The sequence below is a fragment of the Phallusia mammillata genome, chromosome 5, assembly GCF_965637545.1.
Source record: "Phallusia mammillata chromosome 5, kaPhaMamm4.hap1.1, whole genome shotgun sequence".
Lineage (NCBI taxonomy): Eukaryota > Metazoa > Chordata > Ascidiacea > Phlebobranchia > Ascidiidae > Phallusia > Phallusia mammillata.
Genome location: NC_137256.1, coordinates 27,980,299 through 28,000,769, shown reverse-complemented (window position 1 = coordinate 28,000,769; position 20,471 = coordinate 27,980,299). Strand labels below are relative to the sequence as shown.

The following is a 20,471-nucleotide window of genomic DNA, read 5'->3' as shown; positions in this document are numbered from 1 at the left end:
TGTGGTATGGTATATAGCAGTGGTTCTCAACTTTTTAAGCATGTGGTGCATTAAAAACTGTAATTTTCTTCCGCGGCACACGCAGGTAAACAATACAAGTTGTTTAAAGAATGTTAATTTTCAACTGTATTGTGGTGGGTAAGTATGCTTTTCATTACCAATAACTAAAATATGAGCTTTGAAACATTGTCATACACACCAGTATTTCGTCATGAATTCCTAAAATACCAGGAATTGTTTGCACTTTAAAATAGCAACACGCAGTTTGAGAATTAATGGTATACAGCCTACGCCCTTCACAAAACGTTTGCAATTTATTTTCAAGTTTCATTTTTCTTCAACTGGTCAAATTGTGCTAGTAAAAATATATCACAGCTAAAACTGTTGATTTAATTAACAACAAACTGATTTAAGCCGCTAAAAGTTTATTACAAATAAACACCAGCATGAAAAAAAGAAAGAAATAAACAAAAGAAAGAAAAGCAATGGCACACTTGCATTATTTTTACACTTTTCATGAACTTGCATTATTTTTACACAGGTTATGAACTTGCATTGTTTGTACACATTTCACGAGTTAATCAACATCCACAATTCAACCGATCTCAACAGATGATGTGCGTCCACTTGATGAAAGAAACCCTCGCATAATTTGTACAACACCGAACTTTCACTTTTGTGCAGAAAAACTTCGGCGCAATGCGAAACTGCCCACGATCGAAGGTTGCTCAACAGAAGGGCATCACCAAGTGGAGCTTTTGAAACTGTTGCGAATATTTCCAGATGCAAAATCTCCGCTGCTTCTTTCGCACTCATTCTCTGCAAATAAAATTTTGCTTGTAAGAAACCTGATAAAGATCACAGTCCTTAAATAAAGAGAAATGTGGCTTTCTACATGTGGTAAATATACAATGCAGTACATGGCATCTCAGGTGATACCAAAGCAACAATAACAAGACAAAACATTCTAAACGTTGCTATACCAATGCAATGATAAACGTTACAGCAACGTTACAGCCCTAGCATCAATAAAAAGGTAACATTCCTATATGAGGTCAATATACACTAGAAAGGGACTCTTAATAACTTGGTTAAATGTCCAGATCTCTTCTGGTAAATGTATTTTTTTTTAAATAAAAGTACATTTGCCAGAAGAGCTCTATAAACTTGATATTATACCTGGCAGCAATAGCTTATATAACTTTGTTAAGATCTCAACAATTAATCAAACAACTTCCTACCATTTGTGGATCAACGCTGACCAAACTTCGAACCACCGCTTTTAATGTGTTTGAAGCTTTTGTGTTGTTTAAATCGGGAATATCACTTTCCTTGTAAGTCCTCGAATCCAACCCATGATCTGAAAAGCTTATTTCATTTACTACCTCAACGTGCAAGTTTGAAGTAATTGTGCATGTTTCTTACCGGCAAACAAACTCCTTCCTGTCAACATCTCAAACGCGATGACCCCAACCATCCATGCATCATTTCCATGGTAATCGACTTTACAGCCCTTTCCAGGTTTCGCTCTTGACACCTGGACACAAAGCATTTGTGATTTTATCATTGGCTGCTTCTTAAACAAATTTGTTGGAAATTGCAGGCGGTCAACCCTTACAAAATTTTGTGGGTGCCATAATTAGGCCTAAACAGTGGTGGGATTCTGCCAGTTCTATGGAACAGTTCTATGGAAATTCTATGGAATTTTATGAATTTAGTGAACCAGTTAGCATTACTTGTTACCGTCAATAGACTTTTTCAAAAAAAAACTAGAAGGGTGGCTTTCTGATATACTTCCATTTTATATATTCTATACGATATTTACCAATTTACTATACACATCATTTGATCCACACATATGATTGTTTTTGTAAACAAAAACTAATGGGTCCCCACACGCGTGTTTGTGCGGATTTACGGTAAACAAATGTTGCGGTGACTTTTAGATTTTTAAAAACAAATTTTTAGAAAGCATTAACCCAACAATAAAAAAATTGTTCGTATTCTTTTTGCACTATTATTGTCATATAATTACAAAAACATTAAAAAAGAACGAAACAAATACTTTAATTTAATCTCTTGCTTTGACCCAGATATTGTCGTACCATTGACCTGCAGTAACCTCTCAGGGTGCACACGCCAAACGACTGTTTGACCTATTGACACCGTTTTCAATAGACGCCGTCCTTACTGTTCAACAAAACCGTTTAACCTAATTTATACATGCCTTGAGTGTTGATTCCTAAATTGATAGCAAAAAAACACTACATTATGATGAAAGAAAGTTCTGAACTGTGTTAGTAATACCTACTAGTTGACCTTAAGTAACCCATGGTCATGCGGCGGCCAACCTGACAACGAGCATTTAAAAAAACACATTTATCTTGCAAAAATGTCAAGTTTGATTTTTCAACTTTATTTTGATTAACAAGTTTTGCTTGACATATACGAAACCGAAGCACGCTTATTAGGTTTAAATCACGTCATAGGTGTGAAACCTTCGCCAAAACTGAAAATGTGAGTGACAACTTAATAAAACGAAATAGCATTGCTGTGCAAAACAGCTGATTTCTAATCACCGAAACGACGTCTCGTAAAACGTCTGTCCGACGTCAAGCTGAGCCCTCCTGCTATCGTAAACCAGTGAGTTACTCTCTTGGGACTTCTGCCTACAGTGTCTTTCTTGACCAAACGAGCGTTAGACACATTTACGTTTTGGGGGCCTGTGGGTAAACCGCTGGGTAATTCGGGGTCAAACTTCTGGAGGATCAAGTTTGGATTAATAACTAACATATGTCCAAATTTGAATAAATTTGAAGCACTCTTTCTTTACCAAACCAGCGTTACAAACCAGCGTTAAAAATTTTACGTTTTCGGGGCCTGTGGGTGAACCCCTGGGTCATTCAGGGTCAAACTTCAGGAGGATCAAATTTTGGTTAATAACTAACATCTGACAAAATTTAAACAAATTTGAAGCACTCTTTCTTGACCAAACGCATATAACAAACCATGTTTTAAAAAAGTTGCATTTTGGGGGCCTGTGGGTGAACCACTGGGTAATTCGGGGTCAAACTTCAGGAGGATCAAATTTAGATTAATAACTAACATCTGTCCGAATTTGAATAAATTTGAAGCACTCTTTCTTGACCAAATGCGTTTAACAAACCAGCGTTAGACAGAAAAAAGAAAAAAAGAAAAAAAGAAAAAAAGAAAAAAGAAAAAAGAAAAAAAAAATACGGACAAAAACAATATGTGTCCCTTCAGGGAAGGGGACCCATAAATATTACTGAAAAAAATTACTTTTGTGATAGAACCGACAAAAAAAAATTGCAACCACTGGGACTAAACCTCAGTGGAACTGGATCTACAATTGGTAACTGATTGGAAACGAGATAATATAAATATCAGCAATGTAGCAAATAAGTTTACTTGTTGAAAAAACATTATGATCAATACTTCTCCCCATTTTTCTCAAAATCTATGCAAACACATGCACCATACTGCACAGCACAGATTATCCTGTGTGTTGGGAATGTACAAGTGGGGTGTTGTAAAAAACATCGGAAATTACAGGGTTTATGTTGTATTACTCAAACAATTATCTGTAACAAAAGTAGGTGATGCTTGAATCCCAAAACAAGTTCCTAACTGTGACATGAGTTAGCCACACAAGAATTTCAGGCAAACTTTTACTATTAGATTGAAAAACTAAGCCAAGCCAATTCTATGCTTAAAAACAATATTAGTGTCCCACAACGGAATTAGAAGGTCACAATATGAATTTCACCTCAGGAGGAAGGTTTGATAATTTCCCAACCCTCGTGTCAAGTGTTTCATCCTCAAACGGAACAACCAGTTCAGATTTTCTGCCTCCGAAACACGAACCAAATCCTGATAAGACAACATGGGGGATTCCACCTGCAAAAAAGCAAACACTAAAATGTGCAATACCAGTGTTAAAACTCACAATATAGCAAGTAGACTGAATGTAAAGCAATGGTTCTCAAACTTTTTTTTTGTCGGGGCCAAATGGTATATTTTAAAGTGTGTAAGGAGCCGCATAAAAACGAAACCTTGAGAAAATCACTCAATAAGATGACTTTGGAAGCTAAAATAGCAATCTTTAGTGGTTTTCTGAGGTCTGGTGCGAGCCGCAAAATAAGTAGTTGGGAGCCGCATGCGCCCCTACTAAAAAGCAGACAACAGTGCTTGTGTCAATGTAAAAACCTAGAGCCAATAAAAGGTGCAGACTGCGCTAACCAATACGGCCAATCTTTCATCATGTCACCAGCTGTACTGATGAGATCAGTATAAACGGTGTGTACTGTCTGCAGCTTAGTGCTTGTGACGCTCCTAAATTTTCGCGAGCTCATCGCCCAGTAAGTGTGTGTAAATCGCCAGATCCAGATTAGTTCCCTGTATGGGTTTCATTCCCACTGAAAGCTAGATTTTTCAACCTAACCAGGCCGCAATAAAATGCCAGGAAGCCCAGCTTGTTCATAACCTCTAACATGCCTCCACTACAGTAATTCACTAGATCTATTTCCCATTGACTTGAAACAACATCACTAGTGGCTAAAATTTGGACCAAACTATTAGCGACATTTTAGCCCCATTAATATGTGACTGATGAGACTTGCGTGTGAATACTTCGCCCACCTGAGTCAAATTCCAGTAAAATGTTTTCTGGTGTGATATCCCGGTGAACAAAACAATGGTTTTCCAAATGAACCACAGCTTGCAGAAGTTGAAGAAGAATAAGCGACGCTGTAATGTTGTCAACGTTATTTTGCCTCATGTACAATGCAAGGTTCGTCTCATACCTGTAAACAACAAGCAACATTATGATATACAGTGTGTACACACCACCAGTTTAATATGTAATCCAGTCCAACTATCCATTTAAATCAGCTCATGAGATCAAGTTCCAAATGTATATTTGTTTAATGTCACCACTGGACATGCTGTCTATTTTCTGTCAATAATTAACTTTGCACCATTAAACTTATGTTTGCACAAACTTCATTGCAAAGTTGAAAATAGGAGACTTTACACCAAATGTGCTTTTAATTGGATGAAGATGTTAGCAAACATTTTGCTATTTTATTGATCAGGGGTGTCAAACTCGTGGGGTTCGCGGGCCACATTGCAGTTTGGGAATTGTGCCGTGGGCCGCATGTGATTTTTAATCTAGTTGTATACACTTAAACAACCTTTTCGCTACGACGACCGCATTGCAGATCCTTATTTCACCAACGGCAGCCAATTATCTGCTGTTTTTGTTTAAAAATTACAAGAAAAAGGTTTATATCATATATATACCATCTATTGACGCCCAAAAAGCCCAGATCAATTTCCAACTTATTGTACAGATTAAGCTCCACAATGTGAAGACCCGCAGTTTTAACTCTATTATTACGTCATAATCTATATTGTGACGCTTTTCGTACCTGTTTTTTCGCATTGTTTGCACACAATACCTCTACAAAAAGTCTGTCGCATATGGCTACTAGGCTAGTAATACTCTTTTCGGTAATACAAAATCTGTTTAGGGCAGTTTGATAATCAAAAGTTTTGGCAAAGAAGTTTCAATTACATCACGCCTGCCAGGACATATATTTCAATGTGACCGTACGGCCGCGGGTTGTACACCCTTGACTGAAACTTTAAGGAACGGTTTAATTACTATCGTTTCTATTCATAACATATGAAGTTGCATGTATAAATTAAATTTCCGTAAACGTCTGTTTAAATAATAGCTTTCAACTTAAAAAGTAAGACAAATTTAGTGTAATTAGATAAAAGTCTGACAAAATACTACAATTGTTGTTGACTGTTCGTGGGCCGCATGTGACTCACGGGCGGCGAGTTTGACAGGCCTGTTATTGATCATTATGATTTTACTGAATAAAACTAGAAAGGTGGCTTTCTGATATACTTCCATTTTATATATTCTATATGATATTTACCAATTTACTATACACATCATTTGATCTACACATATGATTGTTTTTGCAAGCAAAAACAGATGGGTCCCCACACACGCGTTTGTGCGGATTTACGGTAAACAAACATCCTGGTTATTTTAAGACTTTTAAGGAAAAACTTAACCAACTTTGGCAATAACCCAACTTTAAAAGTTTTGTCTGTATTCTTTTTGCATCATTATTGTTATATAATTACACAAAAAAAAACAGTAAATAAGAACGGGAAAAAGACTTTTAATTTAATCTTTGTCCTTGATATTGTCGTTCAAGGTTAGTTTTTAAACACTATTTTGAAAATGTGCTTGATAACGTAATATAACGACTTAGCATGCTGCGCAAAAACAGCTAATTTCTAGTTACCGACACAGACTGTGTCGTAAAACGTCCGTCTGGATGTCAAGCTGAGCACTCCCACTGCATTCACCCGCCTTTATCATAAACAAGCGAATTACTCCCTTGAGAGATGATACGTCTATCTGACTAACAGCGTACACATATTATGGGCTGTAAAAGTAACTATTTGGCCGATAAAGGCAAAATTTTAAATACTGAACAATCAACCTACTGCAAACAATTGTTTAACATTTCAGCACATTAGGTCTTGCATTTTGGGCCTAAAACTTATTATTTTGGGGTTTAAAGGGTAAAATGGGTAAATCCAATAAAAAGTTACAAAATTCTTTAGAATAGCTTACATTGCACCAACCAACAAAGCATGAAACCCACAGATTATGTACTTGGGTCAGTACAGCCGTTTTTAATTTTTTTCATTTTGGGGGCCTGTGGGTGAACCGCTGGGTCGTTTGGGGTCAAACTTCAGGAGGATCAAATTTGGATTAATAACTAACATCTGTCCAAATTTGAATACATTTAAAGCACTCTTTCTTGACCAAACGTATTTAACAAACCAGCGTTAGACAGAAATGAAAAATTAGGGGTTTAAGGGGTGAAAATGGGTAAAGCGAAAAAAAGATACAAAATTCTTTGAAATACCTTATATTGCACCAAACAACAAAGCATATCACTCAGATATGCTGTACTTCAGTAAGTATAGCTGTGTATAAAGAAATACGTTTTGGGGGCCTGTGGGTGAACCGCTGGGTTATTCGGGGTCAAACTTCAGGAGGATCAAATTTGGATTAATAACTAACATCTGCCCAAATTTGAATAAATTTGAAGAACTCTTTTGTGACCAAACACGTATAACAAACCAGCGTTAGACAGAAAAAAGAAAAAAAGAAGAAAAAAAATACGGACAAAAACAATATGTGTCCCCTTCAGGGAAGGGGACCCATAATTAAGTATGCATTTAATTTGGCAACTATACTTTCTTGGAATGTTTGCTGGAGCAAATCTTTTAAACTTTATGACAATGATCTATTAAAATCATAAGCAAGTCAAAAATGCCAGCAGGCAACAAGATCAAATAGCAAAGGATTACTGCAATGCAATGTCTGCTGCTTTTTAAACAAAATACGACCAACCTCTTGGTGACGGCAAAAAGTGTGGGATCACATTCTGATGGATTTAATTCTTCATTCAAATTTCCAAAGAAAACTTTTTCAAATCTTATAATATTGTGGTGAGGTGGCAATGCTTTTTTCTTAGGTCCATTTCTGCACAGTAATAAATAAATAAAACCATTATTGAATACAACAAAACAACATCTTTATATTGTGCAGAAACATTAAACATTCAGTGCATCGAAAACATATAGGATTGCTTGGTTCACCTTTATATCACTTAGTGAAAGTTTATTGCTAAGCGCATCTTTACCAAGCGATATAAAGGTGCACTAAGCGATTTTAAGGTGCAGCAAGTGACAAGAAGGTGCACCAAGCGACATAAAGGTGCACCAAGTGATATAAAGGAGCACCAAGCGACATAAAGAAGCACCAAGTGATATAAAGGTGCACTAAGCCAGGGGTGTCCAAACTTTTTTTAGTGGGGGCCAATTTTTGCCAGATGAAGACGCCCGCGGGCCAACGTTTTTTGAAAATTGGGCAAAAATATACGGGATTTAAGGAAATTGTGGGATTTTGTTGCGTCAGCACGCTGTACACTTTGCTTTTACCGGTAAATAAAATTCCATGGAAGGCTTTTGTGTGACGTCGCAAGTCGCAAAAACTCAAAAACGTTTTTGCGAAACATTTTGAAAAACAGCTGCGGGCCACGTGAAATGTCTCTGGGGGCCACATTTGGCCCGCGGGCCGCACTTTGGACACCCCTGCACTAAGCGATTTTAAGGTGCACCAAGTGTTATAACGGTGCGCTAAACAATGGTAATAATGCACCAAGCAATTCACATGATCCAAGCGATCCTGTATATTTTACATGCACCCTTAAACATTTATACACAAAACAAATATGTATATGAGAACATACCCATTGTGGAAAGTGTATTGCCCATATCCACAACACGAAAGCTCAACTCCATGATGTTTCAATATCAGTGGTTGGGACACAACCCTGGGCACCGGGTGCATTGCTTTGATGGAAAACTCTGCAATTAAACGTTTTTTTAGGAAGCTGCACGAAAACTATGTAAAACATTTAGGAAACCTTGAGATGGAAAAACTTTCTCTTCTTCCAATGAACTTTCACAAAAATCCCACAACGATTTTTCATCGGCCTGAAAAAAACATATATTGAAACTTTATCAGATAATTTAACAGGGCTTAACCACTAGCTGAATATCATATTTGTTTAGGCCTAAACAAACTAGGAATTGAAAGCCTCACTGTATCATATTTTTACCATAGTTGAGAAATATTGCATTTGTATAGTTTTTATTTTCATGTAAATGTAGAGAATTTAGTTGCTTAGCCAATCATGCAAGCCTACGGTTGAAATTGGTTTGGGTGTAATTATTGTTTTATTAAATTTTGTACAGCAGTATTATGGTGAAGCCAGACATAAAACATGGCGAAATAATTTAATTTGTTACTGTTATTTTAGCAAGATGTTATTACAGGTCACCAAAGAAAGTTTTTAAGTCATAGTTAACATTTCCACACATATTACCCAATTACACAGCCCTTTAACATTTCCACACATATTACCCAATTACACAGCCCTTTAACATTTCCACACATATTACCCAATTACACAGCCCTAATATTGTTTGACAAATAGAAGTTCTCTGTCAGTTTGTGTTGATTTATATTGTTACATCTTCATGCAAACCCACCTCAGGAGCCAATGTGGCATCGAATACGGTTCCACTCACATCAACAGACACAGGCAAAGTCAGTTTATAATCCGACAAACTATTTCCACGATCGTCAGGAAGAATTTGTGCTGAGTTGTCTTCAGCAGGAAAGAAATTCTGCAAACAAACAAATTTGCCATAACAATGACTCAGCAAAGTGATACATCAGCAGTAAGTTAGCTTTCATTTAATATGCTTTGCAATGTCCAATGTTTGGCATAGAATCTGCTATGGTGAAATAAAATAGGCAGTTGACCTACATAAAATCACTAATGTAAAAAAGATAAACATTTGTACATTTAAGTCAAACACTTTTGACATTTATGTCAAACATTTTGTTATAACAATGACTCAGTAAAAAGACATAGCAAAAGCTAATAAGCTTGCATTTAATATGTATACCGTAATTTTCCAAGTATAGTGCGCCCCCGTGTATAATACGCACCCTAAAAATGGCATGTCGATGCTGGAAAAAAGCCTGTACCCATGTATAATACGCACCCAAATTTTTACTCTTAAATCCGTAAACAAAAAATTATTTCAGAAAAAAGATCATCTTTTGAAACAACCGGATGTTATTCTGCCGGTCAGTATCACTGCGCATGTGCTCGCAAACTCGACAGCGAAAAATGTTTAGGAATTGTGTAGGGTACATCGTGACAGCAAACGAGATCTTACTGGTCGCGTTCAAGCGGAACCGATCTTAATACTTGCAGAGAACATTTTTATTTTTAAAACACAAATGAAGTTTAATATGTATCAGATTAAAATACCTAAAAATCAGAATAATTAAATTCAAACTTATATACAAAATTTTCGTTCGATCCGTTGCATATCGGCAATGATATCACCCCATTTACGTTGTCGCTAAATGGGCAGTGTGCAGTATTTGACAATAACACACCATCAAGGATTGCACCATCGCATCAAACGATGTGTCGTCAATTATGAATTTTACTGACTAAGTGTGTTGGGCAGGATGGCTAAATGTGATGCGCGATTGACAACAAACAAGAAGGTGTGATTTAAAGTTTTATTTCGAGGCAGATTTTCTTCAAAATTTGTTGTACCCATGCATAATGCGCACCCTAGATTTTAGGACAATAAATTAAGTAAATTTTGCGCATTATACATGGAAAATTACGGTACTTCACTTTAAATGGGGTCTCAATGGATCTACTATGGTAAAATCAAAATTGGCAGTAAGCTTAAATCAACGTAAATGAGAAATGTAAAATATAAAAAGACAAATAATTGTCTGTTTCGAATGTGAAACAAAGCAAACCTTCATATTGGAACAGATTCTATCATAAATATGATATTCAGCTTTAGCTTCCATTTTCTGACGTTGTATGTCTTCCTGGTAAAGAAACAATCCAGCAAATGCGATCAGATGTCCTTTCCTTGCCCGTCTCCACAAAAAGTCTTTGCTGAATAAACTGTGCAGTCCTACATCATTGCTTCTTAACACCTGTTGAGCTCTTTTTGCATTTCCTGCAACATTTATGTGATAATTACTACAATAACCTATTTGCAATCGTTTAGTTTTTATTTCACTTTTCAGCAGTGGTACTAAATACTGCATGTTACAACATGTTATTACATGGTAAGTGTAATGTCATAACAGACTACAAGAATCAGCCTCTGTAACAGGGTGGTGACCGAAAGATCTGTCCTTACTTGTCAAATATACTCAAAAAGAGCGGCAGACGATCAGCGTCAGTGTAAGGTTTTATTTGAAAAAGAAATATTAATTTTGCCTAGTAAAGCATAATCAGCTTCTGTCTTATTCAAATTGGTCAATTTGATTTGCCTTAATAGGCGAAATTAATATTTCTTTTTCAAAACAAACTTTACACTGACGCTGATCGTCTGCCACTCTTTTTGAGTATAATTTGTATGTTATTACATGGTAAGCAGTTTTAATGGACTTAAATGTATACATCGCACTAATTATAATTTTGCGGACTTTTAAAAGCACTGACAGCTACAGCTATTTGATTAGGGTTTGTAATTGAAATAGTACTAGAATCTGATCTCATTTACCCTTGTTGGGGCTTTTATTCTCACATTCCACACACTATGTGGTAACATGCAGTATTTAGTAGCATCCACTTTTCTGTTGTGCATACAAAATCAATAATTTTTGTAACAAGTTCAAACCTTTCAGGGTTTTGTTGTAACTTTCAAGGGAAGGCTTCCACCAACTCTTCACACTTTTGATCGGGAATTCAGATTTTGAAACACTTTGTGTCAACGACTCCGCCAAACTAACATTGTGTTTTGTTGTAACTATGGATAAAAATAAGCATTTAAATGCTTGCAAAAGATGCAAATAACAGTAAATGTTTAATACAAACCTTTTGTGACAACATTCTCGATAGTTTTGAAAACATTTTTGCACTTATTTGTGACCTGTTGATATCCCCATGTTCCGAATGTTTCGACAGTTCGATGCATGAAATAATGTTTAACCATTCTGCCCCACACAACAGGTTTTCACCTGGATAGTGTAGGGCAGCAACTAGTTTAAACTTTAAACAACTGTTTGAATACTTGGCCGAGGGCCTACAAATAAGGATAGAATAAAATTTAAAGTTAAGAAACTAACTTTTCACTTCTCAAAACAACATGACGCAACTATGTCACGTGATCAAAACAACAGCTGCAGAATAAAATACGGGGAAAATGCCACAAATCAGTATACTAAGTTTTATTTTGATTTTTAAAATCGAAAAAATGTAATTAGGTTTAATTGTACAGTTTATGTCGAAAAGAAAGTTTTTTTATCAAAACAAATAGATTGCGGTTGGTCACGGTCTGATACACTGTCACGGTTTGTTGCAGTTTGATATTTGTCATTAGTTACGCGTCGCAAAAACTATTTAGTTTTGATTTTATTTACGTGTATTTTGAATTTTAAGGATATCTGAATCATGATTAAGTACTGCGTCGTTAAAGTATGAAACAAAGTGTGTAAAACCATAGCAGGGCGGTAAATTAAACAGTCCTAGACTTGCTATACGCACTTTGTGTGTCCAGTTTAAATTTACACAAAATCTAGGTGACAAATTTGTCAAATTATCACTTTAAAAATTGCTAACCACAGTTGAATATTTTACCTTAAACAAATTATCACACGTATTTAGTACCAGCTGTCGCGTTGTAGCTGCTTTATAAATGTTTGTCAGTCAGTTTTATGATTGTTAAATTTGACAATTGTCTTGCTGAAGTGTGTGGTTTTTCTAACGTTAAATTAACTTCAACAGAATCTACATGTTTGTAGCAGTCTAACCTAGTTTGGGAATAACCAGACAGACTTAAAATGGAGACAAAATTACAGACACATCAAATGACAGCTTCTTTGCAGAAACTTGGAATATCAACGAATTTAAAACCTGGCGGCAACGGGAATAATATGTACGGCTACATTTACTCACTTTTGGCAAAGAGACAGGGTGGAAATGCAGCACAGGATGTAAATGAGAAAGGGAAAACCTTATCTGAGTTGTCTGAATATGGATACAATGTAAAACCGGCTGGATCTGATTCTCAGTCTGCCGATGATCGCGACACGGAAGTTTTAAACCAAACCTCGGGCCCTAATATGGTCATCCATGTTTGTGACGAGGCAAAAAATCTTAAACAGGATTTTACATGTCCGAGAGATTTACTGATTCAAGAAATGAAGTATTTTGCTGATTATTTATCGGTTGAATCTCAGAGATTAGAGGAAGTGGATATTTCGGTGCATTGTGACATTCATATATTTGACTGGTTGATGCGATATGTAAAGCGTGGAACCGAACTTCTCGACGACTCAAAAGTGCCGCAACTTGACCCAAGTAATGTGATTTCTATCCTGATTTCCTCGGATTTTCTAAAGATGGACACTCTAGTCGAAAACTGCATCACATTTTGCCACAAAAACATGTCTTCAGTGATTTCCGCTCCATGTAACATGAATTGTGTGAATGAAAAACTGACCTCACTTCTCGCTGCAAGGTTCACACACAATGAATTAGAAGATGTACGAGACAGAAAAGACAAATTTAAAAGTAAACTTTATTGCAAGAAAATTGAAAAACTGTTTGAGCCGAACCCAAACTGCACTGATTCGCTCGGCCAGGCATGTTACTTGTTCAAATGCTCGATATGTCATAGAGTTATGACGGTAAAGCAAAGTTGTAGCATCCCGTGTTCGAGTGAGCAGACTACCATCGGCCGTAAAGGTGACCTTCAACATAAACATCTGCCAGATCGTAGCTGGGATGTTAACTTCTTTATCGTTCAGCTCTATGAAGAGTTACACAGGTGGAGTTTGGTTTACTGGAGGCTGTGGGGTTTGGTAAACAACCTTGTTTGCTCACGATGTGGAAATACTTTCCAACTTTGCGAGTTCGGCCAATGCAAGTATCACACGGAGCGTGCTCAGTACCAGGTATCGACAGGTTCACCGTCAGACACACCACTAGGAGGCTATCCATGTTGTGAGCAAGAAACCTTCAGGTTCGACCCATCGGGATTAATCAAAGGCTGCAGTGCCCGGGATCACATTGTCACATCCCCAGACTCCGCTGACCACAAGTGTCTCGACGACTTCTTGGTTCATAAAAATGTCATTAAATCCACTAAACAGGATTATCAAGTGCAGAGGCCTTTTAATATATTTGCAGTGGAAGAGGAGCATTGTAACGTGAAAACAAGCACTTCACCAGTCATGCAGCACACCAAGATGGCTGTGCCCATCGTGAAGTCCATGGGTTACTTGAAATCAACATCAGTTACACAGAAGCAAATGACACGCGGTGGACGAGCGAGTGCAAGTGAAGATGAAACAACCGGAGATGAGGAAGTTGTGATCGAGAGGAAAAGCTATTTTCCCGACACCCAGATGCATTTCCCCACCGGGTGGAGTGGTTCGATGTCGAGCACAAATCTTATTTCCCCTGCAGACGTGAGGTTTAATAGAAAGGGAAAAGAAAAAGCAAAGCTTCCTGCCGACCCAACCATGTTTGCAAAATATTCATGCAAACAGAAATGGGATAGTTCATGTTCTATTCGCTGGAATCAAGATGCTCAACGCGAGGAGGACCACAAGAGGCTCAGGAACATGTCATTTCATATAAACAAACAAAAACAAACTGAAAAACAAGACAAAACCAAAGCAAAAGATGTAAAAGAAGTTCAAGGTGGAATCTTTAGAAAACTTGAACTTGCTTTCATCAACTCGAACAGATGGTCAAGTTCAACATCGCAGATGCCAAACACAGGTCGACAATATCAAGCGGTCAACGCAAAAGATGTTAGAGGACGTTTGCGATACCTCGGACGTTAAACTGCATGTGGTTGCTGTAATCACTGCCATCTAACTGTAGTTTGTATTAATGCTGACTAAATATTTGTGTTCATATTTACTGTGTTACTTAATAGCTGTGAGTTCATTAGATGTTTTTACACTGTGCACAACTTTTTACTCAAAAACCTATTTGTCTGTAAATACCCTCTTGTAAAGCACACTATTTTATTTTTAGGTTCAGTAATTTGTAGGATTTTTTATAACCAATCATGCCTGCAGCCAGAAAACCACATATTTCAAATCTGGTGATTGAAAAGTTTATGACAGAAGGGCCGAAAGTTTTGTTTGACCCGAAATACACTTCCACCATCGTTCTGCTGCTGTGGAGTTTTGAAATTGTCATCAACCTGTTTGTTATAACACGAGTCCAATGTAAGACTGAGATAAAACACACACCCTCTGCGAACAAAACAAACATTTCTGTTTATTGTTTTCAGACACTGAGATTGACTGGAAGGCTTACATGCAAGAGGTGGGTGGATTTTTAAATGGAACTTATGACTACACACAGTTGAAGGGAGACACTGGACCACTTGTATATCCTGCAGGTATAACCACAAATTATACACAATTGTTATGTTACTAACAGGTTAGCTTATACAAATAAGTGTCAACCGCTTAGTAGTTAAATAACTTAGCTCTGCTAGTGATGTGGCATTTACTGCATGTTTAATTTGCTCTTTATATTGCAGTCTTTGCCTCCCTTTTGATCTTTAACCATGAGGTAACCATGTAGGCATACATTTTCCAAAGTGTGTGGATGTCAGTTGATATGTAATATTTTAGAGATTGTCTTTCTATAAATCTAATTGCTGTTATACAGGGGAATACCTGTTTTTTGCTTGTAACTAAGTAATTATTTTAAAACAATAGTTTGGCTACAGTTTAGGATTTATGTATTGAGAAATAACTTGCTGCAATTATCCTCAGAACCACAATCCCTTAAACCCAGCACAATATTTCACACTGTAATTGTTGTTGCAGGTTTTGTTTATGTCTACTCACTTCTTTTCTACTTGACAAGCCATGGGCAAAACATCAGATTTGCTCAATACATTTTCCTCGTACTTTACCTCATCAACTTCATGCTGGTTGCCAGAATCTACCAGAAGACCATGAAGGTAAAGAATCTTACAAAATGTTCCAAGTCACTAAAGCAGTTGTGTTCCAACCTTTTTCGACGAATTCCTCACTTAACAGTTCAAACCAATTTATTCCTATCCAATAGATTACATAGTAGATGCTAAACCATACAAAGATTAATCAACTTTTCAGGTTATATTCCCAGAGATTAGGTGTTTATTTACAAACCACATTTAAAACAAATTTCTCCCCTATACACTACATAGTAGATGCTAAAACATCCAACCATCGTTTAAAATTGGGTCTTTTGTCAAGTTTTACAGGTTATATTCTCAGAGCTTAAGTGTCCAAAATCCCTTCTGAGGTTGGAAACCAATGCAGTGCATGATAATTAATCAACCTAAAGTGTCTATTTACAAACCACATGTACAAATTTAAGTAAATTCCCCCCTTAAGTTTTAAAATTCCTCCCCAGTTGGGAACCGCTGAACTAAATTTTTAATTGTTTCAGTGCCCACCATTTGTGTTGGTGTTCATGAGTTTAACTTCGTATCGAGTTCATTCTTTGTTTGTCCTTCGATTGTTCAACGACCCACTGGCAATGTTGGTGTTCTATATTTCACTCAATTGTTTCATCGACAAAAAATGGTAAGACCTCAAACTTTAAAGGTAAAATATTTTGTAAATGTATCGATTTGTTGCAGGTACCTTGGGTCGTTTTTCTTCAGTTTTGCTGTTTCAATAAAAATGAACGTTTTGCTTTTTGCACCGGGATTGCTTGTGGTCTATCTCGTGGAAAATGGAATTCTTCAGACACTCAGGAACCTTTTGATTTGTGTCGGGCTTCAGGTAAGGAAAGCTATTCATGACAATGTCACCCCTGCCTGTGGTGTCAGGTTTCAACCACGTCTCTGTTACAATTGGGTCAAATAGGCCACATACACACATATATCTGCAGTGGTGGGATTCAGTCGGTTCGCACCGTCTCACGAAATTTGATGAGATCAGTGAACCGGTTAGCATTACTGGTTACTGTCAATGGACTTTTTGTAACAGAACCGGCTGAAAAGTATGACTTTTGTGATAGAACCAGCTAACCAAACAATTGAATCCCACCACTGCACATACACAAACATATATCTCACCATCGACTGTTTAGGTTGCTCTTGCGATTCCATTCCTTGCCACAAATCCTCAAGGTTATTTGATCCGATCATTTGACCTTGGTCGTCAATTTTTTCACAAATGGACGGTGAACTGGAGATTTTTGTCGGTTGAAATGTTTGCTGATCGCCGGTTTCATGCTTTACTGCTCGCCGCACATTTAACTGTTTTGATACTTTTTGCTGCCATCCGCTGGAGAAGGTGAGTTGCATCATTAAAAGCATGACTATTTACTCTTTTAGATCTGTTTGGGCTGTTATTTTCACCATTAAATTTATGAACAGATCTGTACATAGGGTTCTGAACCACATAAAATTGGCCATCTGGGTTTTGAACAATGTCTTAAGATGTAGTATAATATGCATTTGCCGAAACGTTTGAAATACAAAGCATGTCGCTTTTTACATCAATTTAGACCGTTATTTTAATCATTAAACGTATGAACAAATCTGTGTATATTGTTTCAAAATAACCATCTGTCGCACAGTTTAAATAACCCGCACTTTGCTGCAGAAATATTTCCAGTTTGTTTCAACTGATCAATATGAAGACAAGATGGAATTGCGGAGTTCTGTCAATTCAACCAGATCATATCCTTTTTGATAATCTGTTTATAAACTAAATAATGATGATTTAATAAACCTGCTAGGTTTACTTGAAAAGTGCCCAAACAAACTAAACCCATAGCTTATAATAGTTTCTACTTAGAAATTTAATACAAATTGCTGCTAAACCAAAAGCTAACACAGCCTAATTATTACACATAAACAATTACATAGAATACATCATGCTAAATCCACACTTGAATATTTCCTTAGCATGATTGTTTACAGCTGGTAACAGTTTTATTTACAAGCAACTTTATTGGGATGTGCTTCAGCCGGTCGCTCCACTATCAGTTTTACATCTGGTATTATCACACAATTCCGCATCTACTGTGGTCAACCAAGTATTCAACCCCCGTCCGGTGAGTTGCTTCTGATTTAAGGACAAACTTATAGAACTAACCGGTTATCAATGGAAATGCAAATCAACTGACTGCAAAAAATCAGCTGTTGCTGCCAGACAAAGAATAAACGATTATTGCTCTTCAAGCAGGTTTTTGTAAATAATCGACTTTTCAACATCCCATATTTACCAAAAAAACTGGAAGAGCCATACTCGTCTAACTGACTAAAAGTTAGTTAGTAAAAAAGCAAAAAGAAATTCATTACAAAACTGTACCTTAAAGATTTCGTTTATCAGAATTGAATTTCAAGTTTGTTTTATAACAAGCTTTACATAGAAAAACTGATAAAACCGTCCATGTTATGCGAGGCTTGTAAGAGGTCTTCCCAAGCAGCAAGAAAAATTTGGGAATAGGATTTAAACCCACAACATAAATTTAGCCATTCCTGTATGCTGTACTGTGATTTTTACACAAATGTCATTGTCACAACTAAGGGGAGATTCCAGTATTGATTGCATAGTTACTAACAAGTTATTATTATGACACTTTTACTGGTTGACATGCCCACTAAAGGGAGATTGCAGTATAAATACCAGTTTACAGATGCTAACCAGATTATAATTATATGTTTCAGATTGCTCATCTTTGGGGTAATCGAGCTTTGTTGGAACACTTATCCTTCAACCAACATAAGCTCACTTGCACTTCATGCTTCACATGCATTACTACTGATTGGATTGTGGAGAAACAATGGATGTGTTCTAGAACCTGCAACAATCGAAGAAAAGCCAAGCAAGGATGACTAAGCGGTCTACACAATGTGCAAGAAATATTATTGGTGCAAAAATGTTTGTTTTTGGTTAAGTTTTGCTGAATTATGATATTTATTTGTTTGTAGTTGGGCGTTTGTGCAATTTTTTCATCAAATCTGCTGCTTGCCTATCATGGTCAACAAACTACAACTTTCACTTTCAACTTTTATACTTATGCCAAGAATGCAGTTACAAACGTGTTTTTCCTGGAATATGTTGAAATATATTGCAAAGCTGCCTCGAAATTCTGTTGGTTATTCTGTAATAATAGAAGGAGTAACTGTATAATTTTGTATGACAACAAATCAGTCGGAAGATACTTGCAGGACGAAAAACATTTGAAACGAAACACTTAGCCCGTGTTGGGATTCAAACCCACGACAAGCAACATGCTCGACCTGCCAGCTTTGTTCCGGCTGCGACCCGTCGTGGATTCGAATCCCACCGCAATAGATCCCGGATAGTGGCTTGTATCGTTTTCATGTCTCGTGTGGGTTTGGTGTTCACTGATTAAGATGGCTCGATTATCATCTACGAGCTGTAGAATCATTTAGCGGGTTACCAAATAAAAAAGTGCTCTACAATTAAAACCTGAAACATTTTACGATGTAAAAAAATCCCGATTAAGTGATGCATTTATAACGTGCACCAATTTGTCTGTAAAAACTACATTAAAACGACAGATATTATGGAAACAACACCAGATACGTAAATAAGGCAGACATCGTTAACTACCTTGTATAGACATTCACTTCTCTCCTTGACTCAGAGCATAACACTTTCCATTTATGCGTCCAACAATATCATCTGTTGCGGATTACTTCTAATTAATTCCCTTTCCTATTACATTTGCTTGTTGAAACCACGACCCAGACATTTCAACGTAACTTTTCCAAACCCACCAACGCTCTCCTGCTCTGGTGCGAACAAACGTTGGGTATTTCATTTAACTCCATACCGCATGATGTCGCCAGATATTAATTACACGAATGTGGCTTTAAATATGAATATAATATAGACATTGGTGTAGAACTTATTTAAATGCCTCTCACTGTAATAACCTACAACGTAGCAGGGTTGCGAAACACTAGGAAATGTCTTTCATTGCTTGAGACAAAAATAATGTGCCTACAAGAAACGCACTCATCTGCATCAAATCTCAAGCAATAGGAGTTGGAATGGGGCGGGGAAATTGTAGTTTCGCATGGCACAACAAAAAGTAAAGGAGTGGCGGTTTTGTTTTCCAAAAACCTTTCCTACCTGAATCACGACGTGACTGTTGATAACCACGGGCGTCATATAATCATCGAGCTGGAAATAAATGACCAGCGCATAACGCTGTGCAATCTCTACGGGCCTAACCAGGACAGCTCGCAATTCGACGACAACGTCTTTCGGGTTGTAGCTGATAAAAGCGCTAAAAGCGGAACCGAAAATATGGTTTTGGTTGGTGACTTTAACTGCGTACCCAATGACGAGCTAGACAAGACAGGAGGTAGAGCAATGCACAACAACCAACGCGCAAAATCTACCTTCCTACAAGCAATGGAAACCTTGAATTATATGACGTATTCCGCATCAAACATCCAAAACATTACACGCGCACAAAAAAACTAAACCCCTGCTAGTAGGCTTGATTTTGTGCTTGTAGCAAACGAACTACTAAACAATAAGACCACTCACATTCAAATTGACCCAAGCAATCAATCGGACCACAGTATTGTTAAACTTACACTCAACCTTGATAAAATACCCAGGGGTAGAGGATACTGGAAATTTAATACATCCTTATTAGAAGTGTACAAAATATACTCAAAAAAAGAGGCAGACGATCAGCGTTAGTGTAAACTTTTATTTGAAACAGAAATATTAATTTCGCCTATTAAGGCATCGTCCGTTTCTGTCT

General features: G+C 37.0%; 3 protein-coding genes across 3 annotated transcripts; 2 read left to right on the top strand and 1 right to left on the bottom strand.

Annotated features, from left to right (window-relative positions):
• Nucleotides 1-408: 408 nt before the first annotated feature.
• On the bottom strand, nucleotides 409-11,791 carry LOC145228139 (serine/threonine-protein kinase PINK1, mitochondrial-like). Its single transcript, XM_080093133.1, has 12 exons — nucleotides 11,559-11,791; nucleotides 11,362-11,490; nucleotides 10,484-10,692; nucleotides 9,178-9,315; nucleotides 8,550-8,619; nucleotides 8,373-8,490; nucleotides 7,472-7,603; nucleotides 4,660-4,823; nucleotides 3,788-3,918; nucleotides 1,426-1,537; nucleotides 1,242-1,360; nucleotides 409-819 (listed from the first exon to the last, which is right to left on the bottom strand). The coding sequence occupies exons 1-12, from the start codon at nucleotides 11,674-11,676 to the stop codon at nucleotides 571-573; spliced, it is 1,689 nt and encodes a 562-aa protein (XP_079949259.1). The 5' UTR covers nucleotides 11,677-11,791; the 3' UTR covers nucleotides 409-570.
• Nucleotides 11,792-12,412: 621 nt separating this feature from the next.
• Nucleotides 12,413-14,732, top strand: LOC145228138 (SANT and BTB domain regulator of class switch recombination-like). Its single transcript, XM_080093132.1, has one exon. It carries the CDS (start codon nucleotides 12,524-12,526, stop codon nucleotides 14,534-14,536), a length of 2,013 nt encoding a protein of 670 aa, XP_079949258.1. The 5' UTR covers nucleotides 12,413-12,523; the 3' UTR covers nucleotides 14,537-14,732.
• A 34-nt stretch (nucleotides 14,733-14,766) lies between these two features.
• LOC145228140 (dol-P-Man:Man(5)GlcNAc(2)-PP-Dol alpha-1,3-mannosyltransferase-like) lies at nucleotides 14,767-18,810 on the top strand. Its single transcript, XM_080093134.1, has 9 exons — nucleotides 14,767-14,929; nucleotides 14,995-15,105; nucleotides 15,542-15,678; nucleotides 16,152-16,288; nucleotides 16,345-16,489; nucleotides 16,800-17,005; nucleotides 17,318-17,395; nucleotides 17,637-17,771; nucleotides 18,388-18,810. Exons 1-9 carry the CDS (start codon nucleotides 14,767-14,769, stop codon nucleotides 18,557-18,559), a joined length of 1,284 nt encoding a protein of 427 aa, XP_079949260.1. The 3' UTR covers nucleotides 18,560-18,810.
• Nucleotides 18,811-20,471: the final 1,661 nt, after the last annotated feature.

Bases quoted from the DNA above. Each gene is read 5' to 3' on its own strand.
- LOC145228139 (XM_080093133.1), bottom strand. From the start codon at position 11,676: ATGGTTAAACATTATTTCATGCATCGAACTGTCGAAACATTCGGAACA. The intron at 10,693-11,361 runs GTTTGAACTTGT...TAAATGTTGCAG, and splicing joins TTACAACAAAACCCTGAAAG to GAAATGCAAAAAGAGCTCAA. The intron at 4,824-7,471 runs GTTGGTCGTATT...TGTTGTTTACAG, and splicing joins CTTTTTGCCGTCACCAAGAG to GTATGAGACGAACCTTGCAT.
- LOC145228138 (XM_080093132.1), top strand. From the start codon at position 12,524: ATGGAGACAAAATTACAGACACATCAAATGACAGCTTCTTTGCAGAAA.
- LOC145228140 (XM_080093134.1), top strand. From the start codon at position 14,767: ATGCCTGCAGCCAGAAAACCACATATTTCAAATCTGGTGATTGAAAAG. The intron at 16,490-16,799 runs GTAAGGAAAGCT...TCGACTGTTTAG, and splicing joins TGATTTGTGTCGGGCTTCAG to GTTGCTCTTGCGATTCCATT. The intron at 17,772-18,387 runs GTGAGTTGCTTC...TATATGTTTCAG, and splicing joins AAGTATTCAACCCCCGTCCG to ATTGCTCATCTTTGGGGTAA.